The 21,843-nt window shown below is 43.3% G+C and overlaps 1 protein-coding gene across 2 annotated transcripts in view; it reads right to left on the minus strand.

The window, feature by feature from the left end:
• LOC147725425 (cell growth-regulating nucleolar protein-like) overlaps window positions 1-21,843 on the minus strand; it is a 78,156-nt gene that overhangs the window by 41,096 nt on the left and 15,217 nt on the right. The window contains exon 6 of one of the 2 annotated variants that reach the window (XM_086964097.1): window positions 17,337-17,412. In XM_086964097.1, the coding sequence (XP_086820223.1) occupies window positions 17,337-17,412 (76 nt within the window). Of the gene's footprint in view, window positions 1-17,012; window positions 17,413-21,843 lie in introns of both variants that reach the window. The other variant, XM_086964096.1, reaches the window with a different exon arrangement.

Below are 21,843 nucleotides of genomic sequence, written 5' to 3' on the forward strand. Positions count from 1 at the left end.
TAGGCTGCTGTTACTTAGATACTGTTTTTCTTTCTCAACAAGCAGTCGTCCTTACTGCTTCTACTCTCCTTTCCCCCACTCTTGTTGTCCATGTTACTTCTTTTCTCCCACACCTGCTGCCCATGTTGCCTGTTCCCTCCGATTCCCTACCCTCCTGCTGTCCATGTTGCCTGTTCCCTCCTGTTGTACAAGTGCCTCTTCCCTCCACCTCACCCTCCTGTTTTCAGTGTTGCCTCTTACCTCCCACCTTTACCCTCCCTTTGTCTGTGTTGCAACCCCCACACCTGCCATAGGAAAAAAAGCACTATGACATATATTTTAGTCATAATGCGCAGCAGCCACACAAAATCTACAACATGGAGAAAGGACATTGGCAGACCCAATAGCTCTCACATGGGCGATACATATTGGCTTTGCCAATGCTGGTTTATTTAGAGTGTGTCAATAATGGAGGATTTAACCAAAACATTTATAGTAGTGCAATAAGGCAGCAAACTTGATCTTCACTTTATCAACATGAAAACTCATTCAAGCTGCCTCATAAAAGCACTAGAGTTTCTCAAAGTATGTTGTCAGAGCCTTTTACATACGTAAGAATCATGAAAATAACATCATCTCCAACCGATATAAGAGTTTAAACAATTTTGGAAATTAGTTAGAAAGACTGAGTTTGGAGCACGCTGGGGAGAACAGTCTGGGATGTCTCCTTGAAAGTCAGTTTTTAGATGATGTAGGACAACAGGAATGCTTCAGTCTTTTCAAATTTAGCACGAAAGATGCAGGCAAATTCCTCAACTATAATGTTCCTGTTAGCTAGGTTGAGAATGGATGTGAGATTTGTGGATTCCTTATCTTCTAAAACCTTTGAGTTGTTTCAGTACTCCAATAACGTCATTGTTTAAAGCTCCCAATCAGTGGATTTAATGCTGCCTGTTGAGCATGGAAACTGCTTCTTGGACCACCAAGATAGTTGGGAACCGGCATTAATTCACAAAGCAGACACCTCATTAGCTTGGGCATCAATAAGCAACTTCTCAGCTTTTGAGAAGCAGATCATTAGCACAAGAGATCTAGTTGTAGTGAACAGCATGATTTTACACAATACCCTTAAATACGTCAGAAACATGCTGCAGAGACTTTTGAATCAGACAGTTAAGAACTACATGAACAGGATGGCTTTGAACCAACTCCTAAAACAGATTATTGTCTCCCACAGGATAGAAGGATTACTTTTAGAACTCTAAGCATTATTTTCAAGTACTACTGGAAAAGAGCCCCAGGCATTCTGCACAATCTGAAGGACCACCGAGTGGGAGCGACCTTTTAAACAGCTAGAACCAATGTGGCCTAAAACTAAGAAAAGGACTCCAAACATCCCCCTTTGACCCAATGCCTAAGAGGAGAACCAGACTCTCAAATCAGAACTGTACGATCATTCACCTTAAGCTGTGGCCCAGGAGAGTATCTGGAGAATGTTAGTTGGCCTCAACCACCATAAACTGTCTTTTCAATCTGTTTTACAGCATAACAGATAACTTTAAAGTGACCAAAAAAAGAGGGAGAATGTGTTTTCAATAAAATAATCAACAGGAAATTATTAATTACTTTTTAAGTTTAACCTAAAGGCATAGTGATCACTGTGACCACCACCAACACATCAGAAACTTGCACAGGTACTCCGAGGAGGGCATCATTTTATACTTTGTGGTGTACAAAACAAGCTGAAGAATTTGCCAGTGACTGTTCAACAATAAATTAACAAATTGTATTTTTTCGCCTAAGAGGATCAGACTAGCAACAAACTTCCTGATGATAATCTACTGAGAAACATTCTGATTTATCAAATTAATATTTCATTTAAATTATTTGTTATTGTCCCTATTTAATAATAAAACAATTTAAAGATATGTTCAGTTAAGTACTGAAAACTTACTCAGCAAACAGTGAAGTCGCTTGATCATATCTTGAATGTAAAGGATTACATGTTCAGTTTATGCTTTCCATTTATACATTTCCTATATTATTAAAGGTAAATCGTCAGTGAGGCTCACTCTTCAGTATGGAGACACTCTTTACTCACATGACATAAGACAAGAAGCATTTCAGAACATTTGCTCTCTAATTTAACGTTTGGAATACCAGATCAGAGACAGCTTTTTGTCCCACTGGGCAGTTTTCCATCACGGAACCTTTAGGTGGGCTTGTTTTGTGGCTTCAATCAGTTATCCACTAACTGTAGGCATGTAGGTATATGATGCTGCAAACATTCATATAAACTGCCCTGGCAGCTGACTGGTTAGTAGCTACTTGCCATGTATTTAACAAAGCAATTGGAATTTAGATAAACAACTAGTCTTCACATCCTACCCCCCAATTTGCACAGGTTGCTAATCTACTATAACAAGCATGAAACTCAAATGAAGACACTACAAGTTAATCTATTCAATTGCAGATGGAGAACTTTGAGACAGGAGCCATTGTGACAAGTTATTCAGAGTGAGATAAACATCCAAGTCGAATCCACCTCGGAGACAAGGGATTGGGTTGACTTATCCCAGCCTTCTGGATTAAACAACCCATTGCCTCGACCATCATGCCTGCTGCTGTCAAGCAAAGCACCTCAATAAGGAGAAGAGATACGAGGAAGAGTGGTCTAACGGAGTTTCATTTGGTCCTTTAAGCACGGAAAATGGCGTCAACAAGAGAAGGGATAGGAAGTTTAAGATATGCACCCTAAACATGTGCGGTCTAAATGACCCGAGAAAACGTCAAGTGTTAGCCAAATTAGTTCAGATATTACGTGTGGATATACTTTGTTTACAGGAAACTCACGTGGCCTGGGCCAATAGGGATTATCTAAAAAATATGGGATTGGAGCTGGTCGTTTGTTCTAAACAAACAGGTATTAAAAGGGGGGTGGCGATACTCAAAAAACGGGGAGTAGGGGAATGCACAAAGACACTGGCAGATAAATGGGGCCGTGGGGCCAATGCTGAATTGAAGTTGGGACAGCGTAGATTTACAATCTGCAATGCTTATTGCCCAAACCTGGATGATGCAGAGCTTTTTCATTTTTTTTAATCCCTCAAACTGGCACAATGGATAACACCTGCATTGTTGGTTGGAGATCTCAATATTAAAATTGGTGTTGATTTGCCTATAAGATCTAACCAAGTGTATTCTGGTAGAAAGAAGTTAACATATACAGCAATACGGCAACTGTGTCTTGATCATGGCTTATACGACGTGTGGCAGGCGAAGCACCCCGCTGATCCAGGATTTACTTTTTTTTCAGCTCCCCATTCAAAATTCGTTCGTCTAGATTATGTTTTCTCCACTTCCGAATTTTTATTTAAAATTAATATAGAAATATGCCCAAAATTGGTTTCCGATCATAATCCGGTGGTAATCGACCTGGCGTTGGAATTAGAGGGACAATCAGAATCTTCCCCATGGTCTTTTGACCGAAAACTGTTACTAGACGAAGAGTACTGTCAGTAGATGTCCCAAACCATCCAGGGTTTTCTTGATATAAATAAAGGTACAGCAGCACAGGAAATAGTTTGGGACGCATTTAAATCCATTGTTTTTGGTGAAACTCTAAGTTTTTCTTTATTTAGGACTAAACAGTTGCACTTTAAACAACGGCATGAGTTTATCCAGGTCCTACAGGCAGAGGAAAAACTGGCTGAGGTCTTAAGACTTGGGGATGATGTAGAAGAACGAAATCAAGCTAAAAAAGACCTTACTATTAAAATGGCAAACGTGTATGCCAATATTGCTGAACAAACGGCTCGCAACTATGTACAAGAGAAGGAAGCAGCATATGAATTTGGGGGAAAACAGGTAGAATGCTGGCAAAAAGGGCACGGGAGAAAGCGGTATATAATGAGATATTGAGAATCAAGGATGTGCAGGGGGTCATACAGGAGACAATGGAAGGCGTGTTGACTGCCTTCCAAGAGTATTATCATCAGCTATATAGCAATGACACCATGATTGATTCAGCCGCGGCTGATTTGTATTTAAACAATGTACTTCCGGTGACCCTCACTGACGCTCAATACTAAATATTATTGGCACCACCACACTGGGGAGAAATTGAGATCGCAATTAACGGGCTAGCTCAGGGGAAGGCTGTGGGGCCCGATAATATTCCCTCGGAGTTTTACAGGAAATTTAGAAATTTACTAAGAGAAGAATTAGTAACGGTATGTCAGCAAGCCTTCCTGGGAAAGGCCCCGCATTCCTGGGCCGAAGCCACTATTGTAGTGTTTAAAAAGAAAGGCAAAAGAGAGGATGAATTGGGGTCTTTCAGACCTATATCACTTCTCAATTCTGACAGTAAAATATACTCAAAAGTGAATGCTAATCGCCTAAACGAACTGATGCCAGAATTTGTTTCTCCTCGACAACATGGCTTTATACTGGGTAGAGGCACCACAGACCACATAATATCGCTGTTGGATTGGTCGGAGGGGTCTAGCTCTCCGGTCGGCGTGGCCCTGTTGGACGCCGAAAAAGCGTTCGACAGGGTCATGTGGACCTTTTTGTGGTCAGTTTTGATTAAAAAAAGGCCTTCCAAAAGAACTAGTTAAGGCTGTAAAATCATTGTATTCGCAACCATCCGCTGTGATCCGGATTTCAGGGAGGACCTCAGGCAGGGTGCTGATAGCGAGGGGGACGAGACAGGGTTGTCCCTGTTCCCCCTTGCTGTTCGCGATGTATATTGACCAGTTTATTAACAAACTGGAAATGAATCCAGCAATTAAACCAGTTCAGATTCACAATATGGATTTTAAAGTTTGCGCATATGCAGACGACATCGCTATAGTTACATCTGAAATTGCTAGTGCATTGCCAATCATAGTGAAATCTGCGGAGGAATTTGGCCAGCACTCTGGATACAAATTAAATATCGATAAGACACAGCTTATCCACTCGACGGCTGGCCGTCCAGATAGTATTAAGTTTGATAAAGAGGCGACCTATCTAGGAATCAAGATTACTCCCAAAACGGAAGATATTATACCTATTAATCTAGATCCTATAATTGGATCTTCTAATAAATTACTCGAACTTATAAATAATTTGAAGCTTTCCCTCTTAAGGCACAGCAACGAGATAAAAATGCTTATTCTTCCTAAGTTTTTGTATTTGTTTCGGTCTATTCCCCTTATCGCCCTCATCGCCGCCACCGATGACATCCGAGCCCTGATGGACAATGGAGAAACAGCAGCCCTCATCCTCCTAGACCTCTCCGCGGCCTTCGACACGGTCTGCCACCGCACCCTAGTACAGCGCCTCAGCAACATCGGAATCTAGGACAAGGCGCTGGAATGGATCATCTCCTTCCTCGACGGAAGAACACAGAGAGTCCGCCTACCACCGTACAAGTCAGAGGCCTCCGAAGTCATCTGCGGAGTCCCTCAAGGATCATCTCTGAGCCCCACTCTCTTCAACGTCTACATGAGCCCCCTCGCGGCCATCGTACGCAAACACAACCTCAGCATTATCTCCTACGCCGACGACACCCAGCTGATCCTCTCCCTGACCAACGACCCCGCCTCCGCCAGAGCCAACCTGCACGAAGGGATGAGAGAGGTAGCCGAGTGGATGACGACCAAACTGAACTCGGACAAGACGGAGGTCCTCATCCTGGGCTCTTCCCCCTCCGCCTGGGACGACTCCTGGTGGCCTCCCGCCCTGGGCACCGCACCCAAACCGACAGACCATGCACGCAACCTGGGCTTCATCCTGGACTCCTCCCTCTCCATGACCAGACAAGTCAACTCCGTCTCCTCGTCATGCTTCAACATCCTGCGCATGCTACGTAAGATTTTCCGGTGGATCCCCACCGAGACCAGGAAGACCGTCACCCAGGCCCTCGTCACCAGCCGACTGGACTACGGCAACGCCCTCTACGCCGGTACCACCGCCAAGCTCCAGAAGAGACTCCAGCGGATCCAGAACGCCTCAGCCAGACTCATCCTCGACATCCCACGAACCAGCCACATCACCGGACATCTAAGAGACCTTCACTGGCTCCCCGTCAACAAAAGAATCACCTTCCGCCTCCTCACCCACGCACACAAAGCCCTACACGACCAAGGCCCGAGCTACCTCAACAGCCGGATCAACTTCTACGCACCCAAACGCCACCTCCGATCAGCCAACCACGCCCTCGCCGCCGTCCCCCGCATCCGAAGAGCGACTACAGGAGGAAGGTCCTTCTCCTACCTGGCCGCCAAGACCTGGAACTCCCTCCCGACCGACCGGCGCCTGACCCAAGACCACCTCTCCTTCAGGAAGAAGCTGAAGACCTGGCTGTTCGAGAAGTAGCGGCACCCCCCTCCCCCCCCCGCGACTTGAGACCCTACGGGTATGTAGCGCGCTTTACAAGTGTCACTGATTGATTGATTGATTGATTATTTCATCTGGTTATTTTGTTTGCATAGAAAGAATGTGTTTGAGATTCCTCTGGGGGTACCATTGTGCTAGGAGAGCATATAAGTATTGTGCATTACCTAGAGAGAGAGGGGGATGAGGTATCCCATACTTCCAGTTTTACCATTGGTGCGCATTATTGCAGCATATGGGATTCTTAATATTTCCGGAAGACCCCACAGATGAGTATTTGAAGCCTTCTATATACGAAATGCTTTTGGGCACAGAGGCTAAGCAGTGTCTAACCCGTGTCATCGAACCTAGCTACCACAAAAAAACTACATTTAAGATTTTCGTAGCGGCATATTACATATGGAGGAATGTAAAAAAAGAGGTTCTGTTTTGGCCCAAACATCAATGTCTATACACCTTTGAGGGGTTGCACTTTCTTACCTGATCTATTTAAAGACGGGGTGATACAGAGGTGGCATAACTTGGGGATATGCAAATTTGGGGACATGTTTCATGGGAAGGAGTTTGTCTCTTTTGAGTATTTAATGAAAGAATACCAGGTACCCCGTCTTGACTTTTTTAACTATCTCCAGATTCAAATTTTTTGTATGATGAAAATATCAAAATCTATGATCGGGTTAGAGAAGGTTGCTTTGCTTGAAGCAATAAAGAGTCCGCAGAAATTAGGGCCTTTATACCAATTATTTGTGGAAACGCTAAAAGATGATTTAGCAATTGGAGCTGATAAATGGCAGAATAAATTGGGTGTAGAGTGTGTCAGCTTAGAGAGAAGTATTGAGATAGCTAGCAAAGTATTGTTGAATGGACCCATGATAAGTCAGAACTTCATGTACATTTTTGAGCTTTATTACACGCCAAGTACACTAGCAAAATCGAACTCAGGGCGTGGGACGATGTGCAATCGATCTAGTTTATATGCAGCAGATGCTGTTCATATGTTTTTTGAATGCCCTAAATTGTGTCAATTTATTGCCGACATAGAACACTTTGCTTTGAGGAATTTAGGTATTTTAATTCAACTCATGGCTTCACTTGTGATTTTAGGTTATGAGGATGGGCTGAATCAACAAAGAGCTGGGGTAGAAGAAGGGTTTATCTTTATTTGCATGTCGGCATACCGTTCTTGTATTACGTCTCACTGGCTAGACACTGATCCACCCAATTTTATAATGTGGCAAACAAAGCTGTTATCTATGTTTTATTTTGAAACCGCATTAAATAAAATGAAAGGTATAAGAAAGAAAACATTTGGCCGACAGCTATGGTCTCCAATCACTAGTTGGATTGGTTCAGGAGATTAAATTTCAAAAGATGGGAGGCGATAAGTTATGGCGGATCGAACTCTCCATGAACTGAGTTGATTTGTAATTTATTGTTAAGTGCTTTTCTCTGTTGTTATGTATGTATATTTATTGACCTGTCTGCTGTCAAGAAAATCAATAAAAAATAATTTTTTTTAAAAGGAGACGAGGGATTGGGGTTGGGCTCTAAACTGCGCATTTTTTGCAGGCAGTTCTAAAGGAGCTCTAATGAAATATTCCAACACCTTTTTCTATACTGGGCACTCAGTCATTTAAAATGTACTTTGAGAAGTAATGGGCCAAGAGGAAGGGGGCTAAATGTAACCACCCCAAAACTAGTTTAACAAAATGGAGGCAGCTGTGTATTTTATAATAGAATTTCCTCAAAGTAATTGGCCAAAAAGTCCTGTGTCAAATAACAAAAGTATGAAATTTGGCATCGTGTTATAATTCCACAAAAGGAGAATTCGAAAAATAAATAACCACACAACAGTTTACTTAACTTCCTCCTTCAGCTTGTTTCCATCCCCCCATTCCTCCTAAATAGACTGAATAATGACACTTAAAGATGCACGCCACTTAGATGATGTCTTCAGAATGCTGATCCTATGAAGGTTATAGAAAAGATATGAGTTCAGAGCTGTCTTGATGCTGGTAACGGAAGGTGACCTTTTGAGTTGTATTGGGAGAGAATTCCAAAGAATGTGAATTACTAAAATAAAGAAAAAAGCTCTCCAGCCCGTAGACTTAAGATTATGCCTTTGGACAGTGAGAATGAAGAGGTCCTGATCACATTATGAACAAGAAGAGCGTAAAGTCTTACTATGTTATTTAAAGAGGGCAGACTCGCCTCTATACATCTAGCACACTAACTTGAATCTAATCCTGCTGGCCACATGAAGCCACTGCAAAGATTCTGCAGTGCCTGAGGCCTACAGTGCGTACACTGTGGCGATTTGTGCTCTTTACAATTTTCACCAAAGCAGACTTTGGCAGGGCCTCATGCAAGCAGTTGCGGTATTCCAGTTGGGAGTTATGCACCTACACTTAGGCCTTCATTGTTGTGGGACTGTAAAATATATATTTTTTTTATTTGGTGGAAACAGGTTCCCATAGACCTATCTGGTCCAGCTCCAACAGCCAAATCACAATCAAATAAATAATTATTTACGGCACACAAAGATTACTGGTCTTTTAGCTCTCTATTCTTGAGGAAGATAAACTCAGTCTTATAGTTATTTAGCTGGAAGCTGATTTGATTCCGAAGCATCCAACCTGTATCATCTGAAGAACATCCTGCAGGAGAATGAACTCATAGATGTCATTCTCAAAGTACCCGATGTATACCTCCAAGGTCTTCTGCATCTGACTGTACTTTGACAACCAAGCCAGCAAATCGGTTGAACAAGTGACAAGTACAAATGTTGAACAGACAGACGAAAAAGGGGAAATCCTTTGAGTAAAAACAGTCAGTTGAAACTGGGACTGACAGGAAGGAGCCTAACTAACTGTACTGTCTGCATTCTATAATGTAGAAAGGAGCTAAACTAGAGAACCATAGTTACCACTGTCATTCTAGTAATAATTGTATTACAGGCCGCATATAGGTTTAACAGGACCATGATGTGACCCACTATTCCATCCGCTTATCTCAGTGTGTTGTCCCAAACTCCCAACAAAATACAATTTCCGTCTTTAAGCTTAGATGGTACCCAACCTTCTTGAAATTAAGACACTAGTAACTTGGTGGGGAGGGGTCATTGGGGGTCAAAATGAGGAGCGAATTTCATCAACAGCCATGCTGGCACGACCGTCTTTGGGAGCATCAGTGGGCTTTAAAGTGTTCAAAATGTTTATTATTTTTGCCGCACTGGGAGTAAATAAGTGGGAGGACGTCTCTGTGAAGACAGCATAGAGGTTCAAAGAGCGGAGGGTCTAGGAATTGCCTCTAGGTAAAAAAGGATTTTAATATTTTAGACAAAGAATAAAGCTCCATTCTCCACACGCACTCATAGCAGTGACCAATTTGTGCAAAATGAAGGACAGAGTGCAGTATTTACCAGTCTAAATTAGACTCTAGTGTCTAGACTTACTAGAATAATTTAAGATCTTTTGAATAGCTTGTCTGTTATGTCCTACTGTAGTGTATTATTTATTTATAATAGGCACAGACTCATTCCTGCTCTATTGATGTTCTAGAGCTTTGAGTCCGAGTCCGTGCCGTATAGTTCTGTGGGGGCAGTTATAAAGGAATCTTCGCTACTTTCCCTTGGCGTTGCTGTTCACTTTTCCAATAAAGTGATTAATTACCTTTTACCTGTGTTCCAGTTTACTTAACAAGATTGGCGACGAGGACCGGAACGGCAGCATCACCTATCTGAACCCTGGGAGTGTGGATTTGTATTTTTTTTAACAACTTTCGTCATATTTTTCTATTTAGACTTGTCGACGATTTTTACTTACATCTTCATGGTTATTCTTATCGTCCATGGTGATTTTAAGGGACATCTGCTTACATTTTTTTTTAAATATATTTAATTTTCTCCGATTTTCAACTGGAATTCAACATTGTGTTATCGTTTGAATTGCCACTCACCGCAAAGTTGGTAGAATCTGGAGGCGTCATCTTCTTAGAGTCTTCTTTGGAACGAGATTGCTCACTCTCCGAACCTCCGTCTTACTAGAAATAGCGTGTTAAGTCCTTGCCTATGTATTACACGCCGAGTTTCTGGTTGTCATCACGTACAAGTTGTACGTGCCGCCATTTTGTTTATGGTTGTATCCCAGCACCCATCTCATCGGCGTTTTTACACGTTACAGATATATTACGAGGCTATTCAGGAAGGAGATATTGAGCGATTTTCAACTCATAATTATTCTAAATCTGAATAGATGAACGGGGAGTGGTGAATTTTCATCCAGTTTATTTTGCGATTTTTGCAGACTAACTTCGTTATGGTCTTACTAAGTTCCAAGAAGAAACTCTTTGATTTTTACTTATTTTTCATAATTTGATTACTATTACTTCAAGAAATGTCTACTTCGCAAAATTACAATTTAGATCCACCTCAATGTTTTTGGCCAGCTGGAGGCACACCTTGTATGCAGTGGCCTGAATGGAAAGCGTATTTTATCAATTATATCGATACTTTAGATGCCAAAGGAAAGATGATCCAACAAAGCGAAAGAGTATTTCCAGAAAACTGGTATTGTACATTGTACCACATCGTTATATATTCCCAGTGGAAATGGTATAATTGAAAGATTCAATAGAGTTTTGAAAGCTGCTATACAAATGTTTGGTGTTGAAGATGGAAAGTGGGAAATACAAGTGATGAAGACTATGTGGAAATACAGAACCACCCCTAATGATGACTGATTGTGCGCCATTTGAGATCATGAGAGGTAGATTAGCAAGAACTAAAATTAATCCCTCTTGGTTATTCCCTTCTTCTAAATGTCAAATAAATTTTAATAAAGTTAAGAGAAGAATGGAGAAAAGTCATTTAGTAAACAAACATAAATTTGATTTAAAAAGAGGTTCTAGAACTGATCCGATTGTACAAAAAGGGATGCTAGTTAAAGTCAGGAAACCATGGAGGGTATCTAAGGGAGAGAGCCAATTCATGGGTCCTTTCATGATGAAGGATGTTTTGAAGAATGCGGTTGGATTGACCAATGGAAAAGTTTGGAATTTTAGCAAAATTGCCATTCTTAAGGGTAATAAGAACTTGTACAATGAGGAACCAACTTCGAAGAAGAAAAATGATATTCTTTCTGACATAAGTGAGGATTTTAAGACTGTCAACAACAACTGCAGTGACTCTAATACCAATAATGATAGCCATGAATTGGTTAATTTTCCATCTGATTGTAGTAATGTTAATCTTCAAAATATGAATTTGAAACGTCCATGTAAAAAGCCTTCTTGGTTGTCAGATTTTATAACGATGATTCAAAATAAGTTGTATTCATGATTATTTTTTCTTTTCTATTTATTTTTGAAAGGGGGAAGATGTGTTATGTCCTACTGTAGTGCATTATTTATTTATTATAGGCACAGACTCATTCCTGCTCTATTGATGTTCTAGAGCTTTGAGTCAGAGTCTGTGCCGTATAGTTCTGTGGGGGCAGTTAAAAAGGAGTCTTCGCTACTTGCAGATGTCCCTTGGTGTTGCTGTACACTTTTCCAATAAAGTGATTAATTACCTTTTACCTGTTTACCTAACATTGTCTTTATAGCTGATGTACTATTTTAATATATTCAGTGACCCTCATTGAGCTGATGTTTTTTCCATTAGGTCTCTGCGCCTGGAAGTTTAGGCTCTATGTTAAACCAGGAATCACCAAAATCGCACTCTAGATTTTTTCTCATAAAGATAGACATCAGGGCACCAAAAGAAGAGCCATAGGTCTTGAAGAGCCAAGTACAGTGTCAAAGGTCTAAACCAGCTGAAGTAGTAAGTTGTTTTTTGAGAGGTTTTTTTGTTGAATACCTCATGGGTGGTGCAGGGCATGGGTAAGCAATCTCATGTGTTAGAAACTCAATGAGATAGTGATATGACTAAATCACTGGCATAAGCATACTTTTAAAAAAGTATGTACATAATGTGAGCTTTTTCAACAAATTGACTACAGAATTCCTTCTGTAAATCCTAGATCGCTCAAGGGAGCTGAAGAGCATAGGAGCAATAGGGTCTGTAGTTATCTTCCAACCAAAGATGGAAGCCCAAAGAAATAAGGAGCCTTGGTAGTGGAAGATAAACACACAGGGTGTCCAAAAACATAAAACTGCACAGGTTTTATCCCATGTGGCATTAACATATAACAACTGATACTGTGCAAGTAGGACTGAGATTTAAAGTAAAGGCAAAAACATTTAACCCGGTGATTTCATAGCTCTAAGGCCCTGACGGCTATGACAACAAATTGCAAACACAAGTGATGAAGTAAGTGTCCTAGCTTGAAACATTTGGTCTTCGGGACGACAGGAAAGAGTGGCCACAGATAATCATGATTTTGTATGCAAATATTTTGAAAAAGCACAAACTAAGCTCAAAATATAACTTTTCTAAAAAAACATTATTTGTCCAGGAAGATCATGGCATTGCCTCATATGCCACATACTGACACAATGTTCCATTTTTTACCAACTGCCTTAGTGTTATATTATCTTTATTCCATACCATTTTGAGTGCTGATTGCCACAAGTCAGTTATCCAAAACATTCATGGTAAATAAGATAGAAAATGGAGAATATAACACTTGATTTCCCCAAAGTTCCAGTCAATACCAGGCTGTGCTGCCTTTTACACTAATGAGTATTCCCATGATGAGCTCCTATTTTACCAACCAATACCCTGATGTGTTCATATTCCCAATATACCATAAAATGTAATTATTTCCTACATTTTCCATCATATTCCAGTCAATGCTGTGATGTGACAATTCTCACGTCTGATAGCGAATGCTATGATGCATCCCCCACGACTGCCAATGCGCTGATGTGCTACCAATGCCACAACATGCAACATGTCCAATATGCAAGTCACAATATTCTTAATTTGCCCAAATATGCATGATATTTTTGTTACCCCATTTGCCTGCCTGTGCCTTAATGTGCTTCTATTTTCAAAGTGACAGCATAATGGACCTGTTTACCCGTAAAGCTAGCAGATGTGATTTGTATCCGTGTTTGCTGGTATTGCCAGGATGTGCCCGATATGCTCTGATTTGAATAAAATTTATATTGCGCAAACAATACCCCGAAGGCATCAAGGCGCCTAACAACGTATATCAAAACAAGGACATATCACCATTACATATAGGCCTGCACGAAAAGATGAGTCTTCAAGGCCATTACGAAGGCCGAGAGAGTAGGTAGGGATCTTAATTCCAGTGGAAGGGAGTTCCACCATTTGGGCGCCAAGGCGGAGAAGGCCCTACCCCCCCATTTAGCTCTCCTGAATCGAGGGGCTGACAGTAGAAGTCTGCTCGAGGAGCGTAGGTTCCTAGCCGGGGTGTAGCGGGACAAGATGGATCCCACACCAGTGGGACTGTTTTTGGCTAATGCCCTTATAGGTCATGCACAGAATCTTAAAATGGATCCGATCCTCAACAGGGAGCCAATGTAACAGCTTTCTGGCCGCTGTGGCTGAGGCCCGTTTGGGAAGGTCGAGAACAAACCTGGCAGCCGCATTCTGGACTACCTGCAAGCGCTGCAGTAGACTTTTACTCAGTCCCACATACAGCGCATTGCAATAGTCCAGCCGCAAGCCAATCAGGGCAACAGTGATCTGTTTTCTTGCCTGCAAGGATAGATAGTGTCTGATCCTCCCAAGAATGTGGATAATGCCCCAACAGGTAGAGATGGTTCTGTTGACCTGTTTATCCAGATTGAGGGCGGGATCAATTATGGCCCCTAGATTTTTAGCAGAGGAGGTAGGGGTGGGGCAGGCTCCTAATGAGTCTGGCCACCAGCTAGATGACCAAACATCCTCTTTCCCTCCAAACACCATCACCTCCGTATTCTCTCCATTCAGTTTTAATGAATTGTAAATAATCCATTGTCCGACTGCCTCCATGCAAGATCTAAAATTGGAGGCAGTCGGAGCACCTGATTGGGAGAGAGAGACGAGGATCTGGGTGTCATCTGCGTATGATACTATCGCCATCCCATAAGATCTAATTAGCCTGGCAAGTGGGGTCGCATAGATATTGAATAGGGTCGGACTCAAGGCCGACCCCTGAGGGACCCCACATTGCACAGGCAGGGATGGAGATAGGTACTCTCCCAACTTCACTCTTTGCTCTCGACTGGCTGAGGAAAGAAGTGAGTAAGTCTAAGGCTGCCCCCTGAACCCCAACCTTCCTCAGCCGAGTTGTTAATACTGAGGGAGAAAGGGTATCAAAGGCCGCCGTCAGATCAAGGAGGATCAGGAGGGTGGTCTGGCCTCCATCAACACACGTGCGGATATTATCCAGCACGATGGTGAGGGCAGACTCGGTGCTATGCTCCCTCCTGAATCCATGTTGGGAGGAGTCAAGACAACCCGAGTTCTCTATGTATGCCGCAAGATGCTTATTAAGATGTACTTCAAGCATCTTTGCAGGGGCCGGGAGGAGTGAGATGGCCCGAATTTTTTTTAGAACTGCTGGGTCCAGAGAGGCCTTTTTAAGTAGGGGTTTTACCACCGCTTTTTTCCATTGGGTGGGAAAAAGGCCATCTCTCATGGCTTTGTTCATAATATCAGTCAGCGGGGGCAAAAAGATATCTCTGCACTGTTTGAGGATCCTAAGTAGACATACATCCAAGGGGGAACCAGATTTAATTTTATTAAGGAGGTTGTCGAAATCCTCCACAGAAAGAGGGGGAAAAGAGTCTAAGGTTCCAACAGGAAGTGTTTCTGCTGGGACAAGGTCCATGGCTCCCAAGGCAGGGGGCCCAGTGATACAAGACCTCTGCAGCTCCAAGGCAGAATAAATATCAACAATTTTAGCTTGGAAAAAAAAGAGGCAATATTATTGCAGAGCTCTTCGGATGCCACTACAGGATCAGGGGTTTGAAGAGTGATAAGGGAGTCCACTACCTTGAAGAGCTCTTTAGGAGATGACATTGAGGTAGTCAGGGCCGTAAAATGATCTTGTTTGGCCTTAATGATTTCTCCTTTGTAGTTCCTCAGCATAGTCTTATGAGCTTCCCTGTCCTTTGGATCCCAACCAGAATGCCATAGTCGCTCCTGTCTCCTTACTTCTTGTCTAAGAAGTCTAAGATGTTCGGAGAACCAGGGGGCTGAAGGCCTTTTCCTGGCTCGATGTCGCAATTGGATAGTTCATCCAATGCCTCAGTCACATTCTTTTCAAACTGTGTGACTGCAATAGTGACGCTTTCCCCTTGGGATACGAGAAAATTAGGTACCCACGGGGTAAGGGAGCTGCTAGTAATGTTCTTAAAGTTCCTGCACAGTTCCTTATTATTCAAGATATTTTTGGACATATGTGAGGAAGGGCAGGATAGCTCAAATGGAACTACTGAGTGGCCTGACCATGATAGAGGGATGGAATCCTTAATTGTCAACCTCTCATCGTTGGAGAAAATTCCATCGAGCGTGTGGCCTGCTCTGTGAGTTGCCCCTCTAACCAGCTGGGCGAATCCGCATGCTGACATGGCCTCAAGCAGAGAAATAGTCTCCTTAGTATCAAGTTTCTCCAAATGAAAGTTAAAATCACCCAGGATCGTGAACTCTTTTCGACCAAAGTAGGGTTCTAAAACATGAAGAAGCTGTTGTCCAATCGGTGCGAGAACCAGGAGGGCGATAGACCAGAATTCCACTGAAGAAAACACTATGGCCACTTTTTACGGAAAAGAATAGAGCTTGAAAGCTATCCGTCGGGTCTGAAATAGAGACAGTGTGGCAATGAAAATGATCCTTATAAAGGATTGCTAACCATCCTCCCACCCGGGTAAGTCTATCCTGACGAGCTAGGCAATATCCCTGAGGAACAGCTTCAATGAGATCGGGACCAGACGAGTCTTTAGCCCACGTTTCTGTAATAAAAACCAGGGAAGGCTTCCTGTCTAAGACAAGTTCCCTGAACATGATGTTGTTTTTAATGAGCGAGCGTTTAGGAGAAGACACTCTTCCTTCGGAATCTCACGGTTAGGGGAAGTGGGTAAGTTGGACATAAGACTAGGTGGAAGGAGAATGGAATTAGCCTTGCCAGGAGTCTGACATCCACATAGTAGCTTGCCAGAAATAGAGTCCGGCGAGATGGAGTAGGAGCATGGGAGCCTAGGTGGTTTAAGTGCAAGCAAGGTTTGCGTAGAATATCTGAAGAGTGGAGGTTCTCTAGCTCATGCACTCTAAGTGCTCAGATTAAGCATGGGATAGAGTCGGCAGGATAGCGCCCTTTAATGGCAGCAGGAACAACAAACAAGTACTGAGTGCCCAGGTCCACTGTGTCTGTGAGGTAGCCTACCAGCTTAAGATTAATAATGCAAGGTATTGTGAACATAAAAATGGCTTACCCTGCACATAAAAGCTTATTAACTGCATGTACACTATGCTTTTGAAAGAGGTTATACTTTTGTCTTTATATAAATATGTGCAGCATGCATGTTTGTGGACAAAGGAAATCACTTTAAAGGGGTAATTTGATTCCAGATTGACTCCGTTGTGGCTTACTTCCTGAAGCGGTGGTGCAACATGTGACAATAAGAAATTACACACAATGGCTCGGATTCAAAAGCTTGTGCTTGTTGCCTCTTACAATCAATAGCAAATACAATACCTTCAGACGTGCAGTATTTTGTTTTCTTGAGATTGTCCTTGGTCTCCGTATACTCTGTTGTTTCAATGTCATGACCATTCTCAGTCACTTCTACATTCCCTTTGCTCCCCTTGTGCTTTTTTTTCTTTCTTTCCTTTCCACTGCTCTCCGCAGCTTCTTGGGGCTCCTCTTCTTCAACAGTTACTTCACTTTCATGCCTACGCTTTTTGGTTTTTTTCACTTGAAAATTATCCTGCAAAATTCCTCCTTTTAATTCTTTCTTCTCTTTCTTTTTGTTTTTCTGCCTTTCTTCCTTGCGCTCCCTCTTACACTTCTTCTCAGTACCTTCAGGAGTCTCTTCATTCTGTTCAACAGGGGATGGTTCTATTTTTGAAGGCTGTTCCTGGGAATTTACGTTGCTCTTTGGAAGGAAAGAATCATACAAGTAACATATTATTAAAGCACTGAAAGATGTTTGTCAAATCTTAATACGTAAACTGTTAAGAGAAATTTTCAACTTTCTCATTTTTTCAGGTAAACGAAACTTAAAGGTGCTGGACTACAGACAATTACCAGTTTTGAAACGTATTCTCTGGTTACCCGATACAGCCTTCCTGGCCATCAAAGCTCGTTTATCTGAATGAAGCAACATAAATAACAAAATAAAAAGGAGGAATATACCAAGAACGGACCCACTGCATCAAGGTTAGGACACCCATGCTTGCTTAGCCTTCCCTATGTCAGTTGCTTTTCCCCATAAGAGGCTCTTAAAAGGAGCAGCGATTTAAATGGGCTTTCCATTAGCGAACTCCTACTGCACATTCAATTATACTCAAAGGATGACTGCCAAGCATGATTCATGGTGGGTTTAGTCAGCTGCAATGTACAAAGGAACTAGCTGAAAATACAGCTTTGCACGAGGGGACAAACTTGACATCACTTCTCTAAGTAACATCCCAACACCTTATCATTGGCATTGGCATTGGCATTGGCATTGGCATTGAATTGAGTTGAGTCTGTAAAGACACAGGTGCAACCTCGAAACAGGTACTGCTTTTGGAGGCAAGTTGGCAACCGCCTAGGAGTGCAGCGGGTCACTCTCCCTCTCCGACTCACCTGACCACATGAATACGCGACCGCCGGCATCATGGACTGGCCAACAAGATTATAGGAGTTAACTGCACGGGATGCGGAAATAACAGCAGAGTTTCTGTGCCAGCGGAGCTGCGTAAGGGACGGGTCATTTATGGAACTGTCCGGGTGGAATTGGGAGTCAGAAGTGCAGAGGGTGCATAGATTACCCATAATTCAGCACACGTTTAGCCGGAGAAATAGAGAACAAAGGCAACCAATCGTTATACTGGTATTTTTCGGTAATTTTTTGCTTCGTCAAGCAATTTTTGAGAAAGCCCGCCCTGAGGCTATAAGAAAATATAGGGAATCCTCTTTTTTTGTCCGCCCAGACTTTTGCCACACAACAGTTGACCGCAGTTGGCGTTTCCATCAATTAAGCCCTTTCAGGAAGCCGGTTGGGAAGACTACCTGCTGGCTCCGGCTCGATTAAAAACCATTGTCAAAGGGACCATAACGTTTTTTACTTCTGAGATTTAAGCTAGATAATACCTTTGTGGCTTGACGACAGTTAAAGATAATGTATAAACTATTGGTCTGATATTGAACGTAATGGCCATTGGCGGTGGTGGCTTTGATCCTCTTTAATTAAACAGGCTCAGCATTACAGTCGGGTATCAGGATTTTAAAAAAGGCTGGTGGTGGGTTGACTCTTTTTTAAACATTTTGTGTGGGTACAGTGGTGGGGGATGAGTGGGAGGGGGCTGACAGCACCTTGCATCAGTCACACTCACACAGACCTGGGTGGTCTGGCTGCCTCCTTCAGCCAGTGGGTAGGTGGGTGGGGGGGAGGAGGGTGGGCAGGTGCCAGTGGGGGGGAATAGGTAGGAGGCTAATGGGGGAGAGGTTAGGGAGATAGGATGGAGCAAGGTACTACGGCGTTGAAAAAGCAGCAGGTATGTTTCAGTAGGGCTAATCTTAGTGTGGTTTGGAAAAAATGGTGGTGGGGAAAATGCAAAAACAGCTGGTCAAAGCCTGTGTCGGGTCAGATAGACGAGATATTCCAAGAATTGTACGATATTATCTTTTTTCCAGAAGTCCAATTATGGGTTTTGTAAAAATATGGGGTTTGGAGCACTTTTGCTGGATGATATATGAGGGGGATGGCTAAGCTTCGTATCACAACTATAAATATCTGTTGGTTCCACGATGGGGTCAAAAGGAGAAGGGTACAAGGAGATTTAAAACTTTTAAGAGCTGATACTTATTGTGTGCAAGAGACTCATATTGCCTGGCGTGACAGAGCTTTGTTGAACTCCGTGGCGTTGAATGTTTCTTGCTTCACGACACAGGATACTAAGACTAAAGGGGTGGCCATGTTAGTGAAAGGAAATACTGTCATCCATGGTCGAAGGCAGCGGATAAGTATGAGAGGTGGGCAATCATGGAGGCTAAAGTTTGTAGTGGGTCTTTTACGCTTGGTTCGATATATGCCCCAGATGTGGATGATCCTGCGCTGCTTAATTTTTTTGCAATAGAATTACCAACCTGGCCTGGCCCATATATAGTTTGTGGCGATTTTAACTTAAATTTATTTATTTATTTATTTATTTATTTATTTTTAGAGTTTTCTATAGCGCGAACTTGAACCGATTAGGTTATCAGAGCGCTTTACATAGCACCAGTTCCGTTACATGTTATCACAGCAGTTTACATAGAATCAGTTACGTTACACATTTCAGGAACTTGAACCGATTAGGTTATCAAGGCGCTTTACATAGCACCCGTTCCCTTACATGTTATCAAAGCACTTTGCATAGAATCAGTTACGTTACACATTTCAGCACGTTTCTTTTTGTTCTAGTGAGTAGGGGATCTCTTCACACGGGGGAAGGTATACACCTGGCTATATTCCAACAGTCACACAGGCGACTAGTCGTTTACAGCTATAAATCTAAACACAGGGAGGGGATACACATGGATACAATCTAAGAATCACTTAGAGTTCTAAAGCGAATACCATTAATTAGAGTTATTCATAAGAGTGGATGCGGTCACAGCGCACGGTCTACTGCCTATACTAGTGATTAGAGTTATCTCTATATACATAGGGAGGGGATACACGTGGATATACTCTAAAAGTCACATCTATTGCATATACTAGTGATTAGAGTTAGCTCTATATACATAGGGAGGGGATACACATGGATATACTCTAAAAGTCACATCTACTGCATATACTAGTGATTAGAGTTATCTCTATATACATAGGGAGGGGATAAGACTGGTTTTAAAGTCACATCACCAAGGGGGGTGGGGGGGGACAGAGAAGGGCAGGAAAGTGAGACCAACCAGCGAGGGAAGCAGATAGCAACAAGTAGGCATCAGGAGAGACATAGAGAGGTCACTAGGACAGAGAGGGGGAGGTGAGAGCTCGCTAAGAAGGCGGAGGAGAAAGGTAGAAGAAGAAGTGAGTCATAAAGAGAAAATGGTGGGGAACACAGGGGTCCAGGTCTGAAAGTCCAGGAAGAGTGCTGCAAGTCCGGGGGGAGAAAGGCAGTCCACAGCAGCGGTTGGGTGTTTACCCTCGTGGGTTAATTAAGTTCTTGCTGCAGAGAGAGAAAATCCCTTTAGGTTTGTCCCTGGAAGCGCGTGGTCCGCTGCTCACCTCTGTCCCGATGGTGCTGTACACCCACAGATATTCAGTATCGGCTCCGTCGGCCGTTTTCAACATTGGACGCCATTTTGGAGTCAGGCGATTGTTGCCGATCGGGGGCTATTTCGTGCTTCAGTGCGGTGTTGGGGGCAGCAATCGACTCTCCAGCTCCCAGATCGCCGCCGATGGATGGGTGGCGTCACGACCATGCTCGGCGAGATCGCAGGTCTGTGGAGCGGCGAGGCAGAGACCAGGAGAGCCAAAATGGCGGGCCGTCACCGATCGCCGCTACCTGCCTCCTCGTGTGCCCTCCAGAACTTGCATCCGGGAAATGCACTGTCGGAGTGCCGCCACTCCTCCGCTGCAGCCGCAAACAAGTGCCCCCGTGCTGCTCCTGGCGCATAGCTCGAGGCACCGGTCCGGACTCCCAGAGCCCCGGCGGGCGCCATCTTGCCACCGGGAGCATGCATTTCAACTCTCCCCGGTCTGTTGCTGGGAGCGCACCCAGGCATGACTTCGCGGCATCTTCCAGCACTGCATGCGCTCCGACACCCGGCCGATGTCAGTACAGGTCGGGGCGACGCTGGGAAGCGGTCAGCATGAGAACCCGATCGCGGAGCCTCAGCAAATGGGTCGAGAAGAAGGTTAGAGGAAAAGGGAGGGCGCTATGCGGGACGTAAAACGTGATTTTCCAGGCATCTAGTGAAAGAAATCAGATTAGTAGATACTTGGGCCATTCTGAAGGTGCCTGATGCTGGGTACACCTACTATTCGCACCCCCAGGGCAAGTTTGCCAGACTGTTCTATTTTTCGGTGACATTAGTTAAGGGGGCTCGTGTAGAGCTCTTTCAAAGACTAATGTGGGACCATAACCAAATTGTTCTGGTGCTTCCTCTTGAGGGATTCAGAAGAGTTCCCAAAAGATGGACCTTTGAGAGGAGTCTTTTGTCGGACCTGGAATATATAAAACACATGAAGAGGTGGAATCCAGTGTTCTTTGAGCTTAATAAAGGTAGTGCCTCCCCAGGGCTGGCCTGGAATACTTTTAAAGCTGGCATAAGAGGGTAACCCCTCAGGTTTAGTACTGCAAGACAGAGGCAGTTGCAAGGGCAGATGAGAGAACTT

Source organism: Lissotriton vulgaris, chromosome 3_2 (genome assembly GCF_964263255.1).
Source record: "Lissotriton vulgaris chromosome 3_2, aLisVul1.2, whole genome shotgun sequence".
In the NCBI taxonomy this organism is placed as follows: Eukaryota; Metazoa; Chordata; class Amphibia; order Caudata; family Salamandridae; genus Lissotriton; species Lissotriton vulgaris.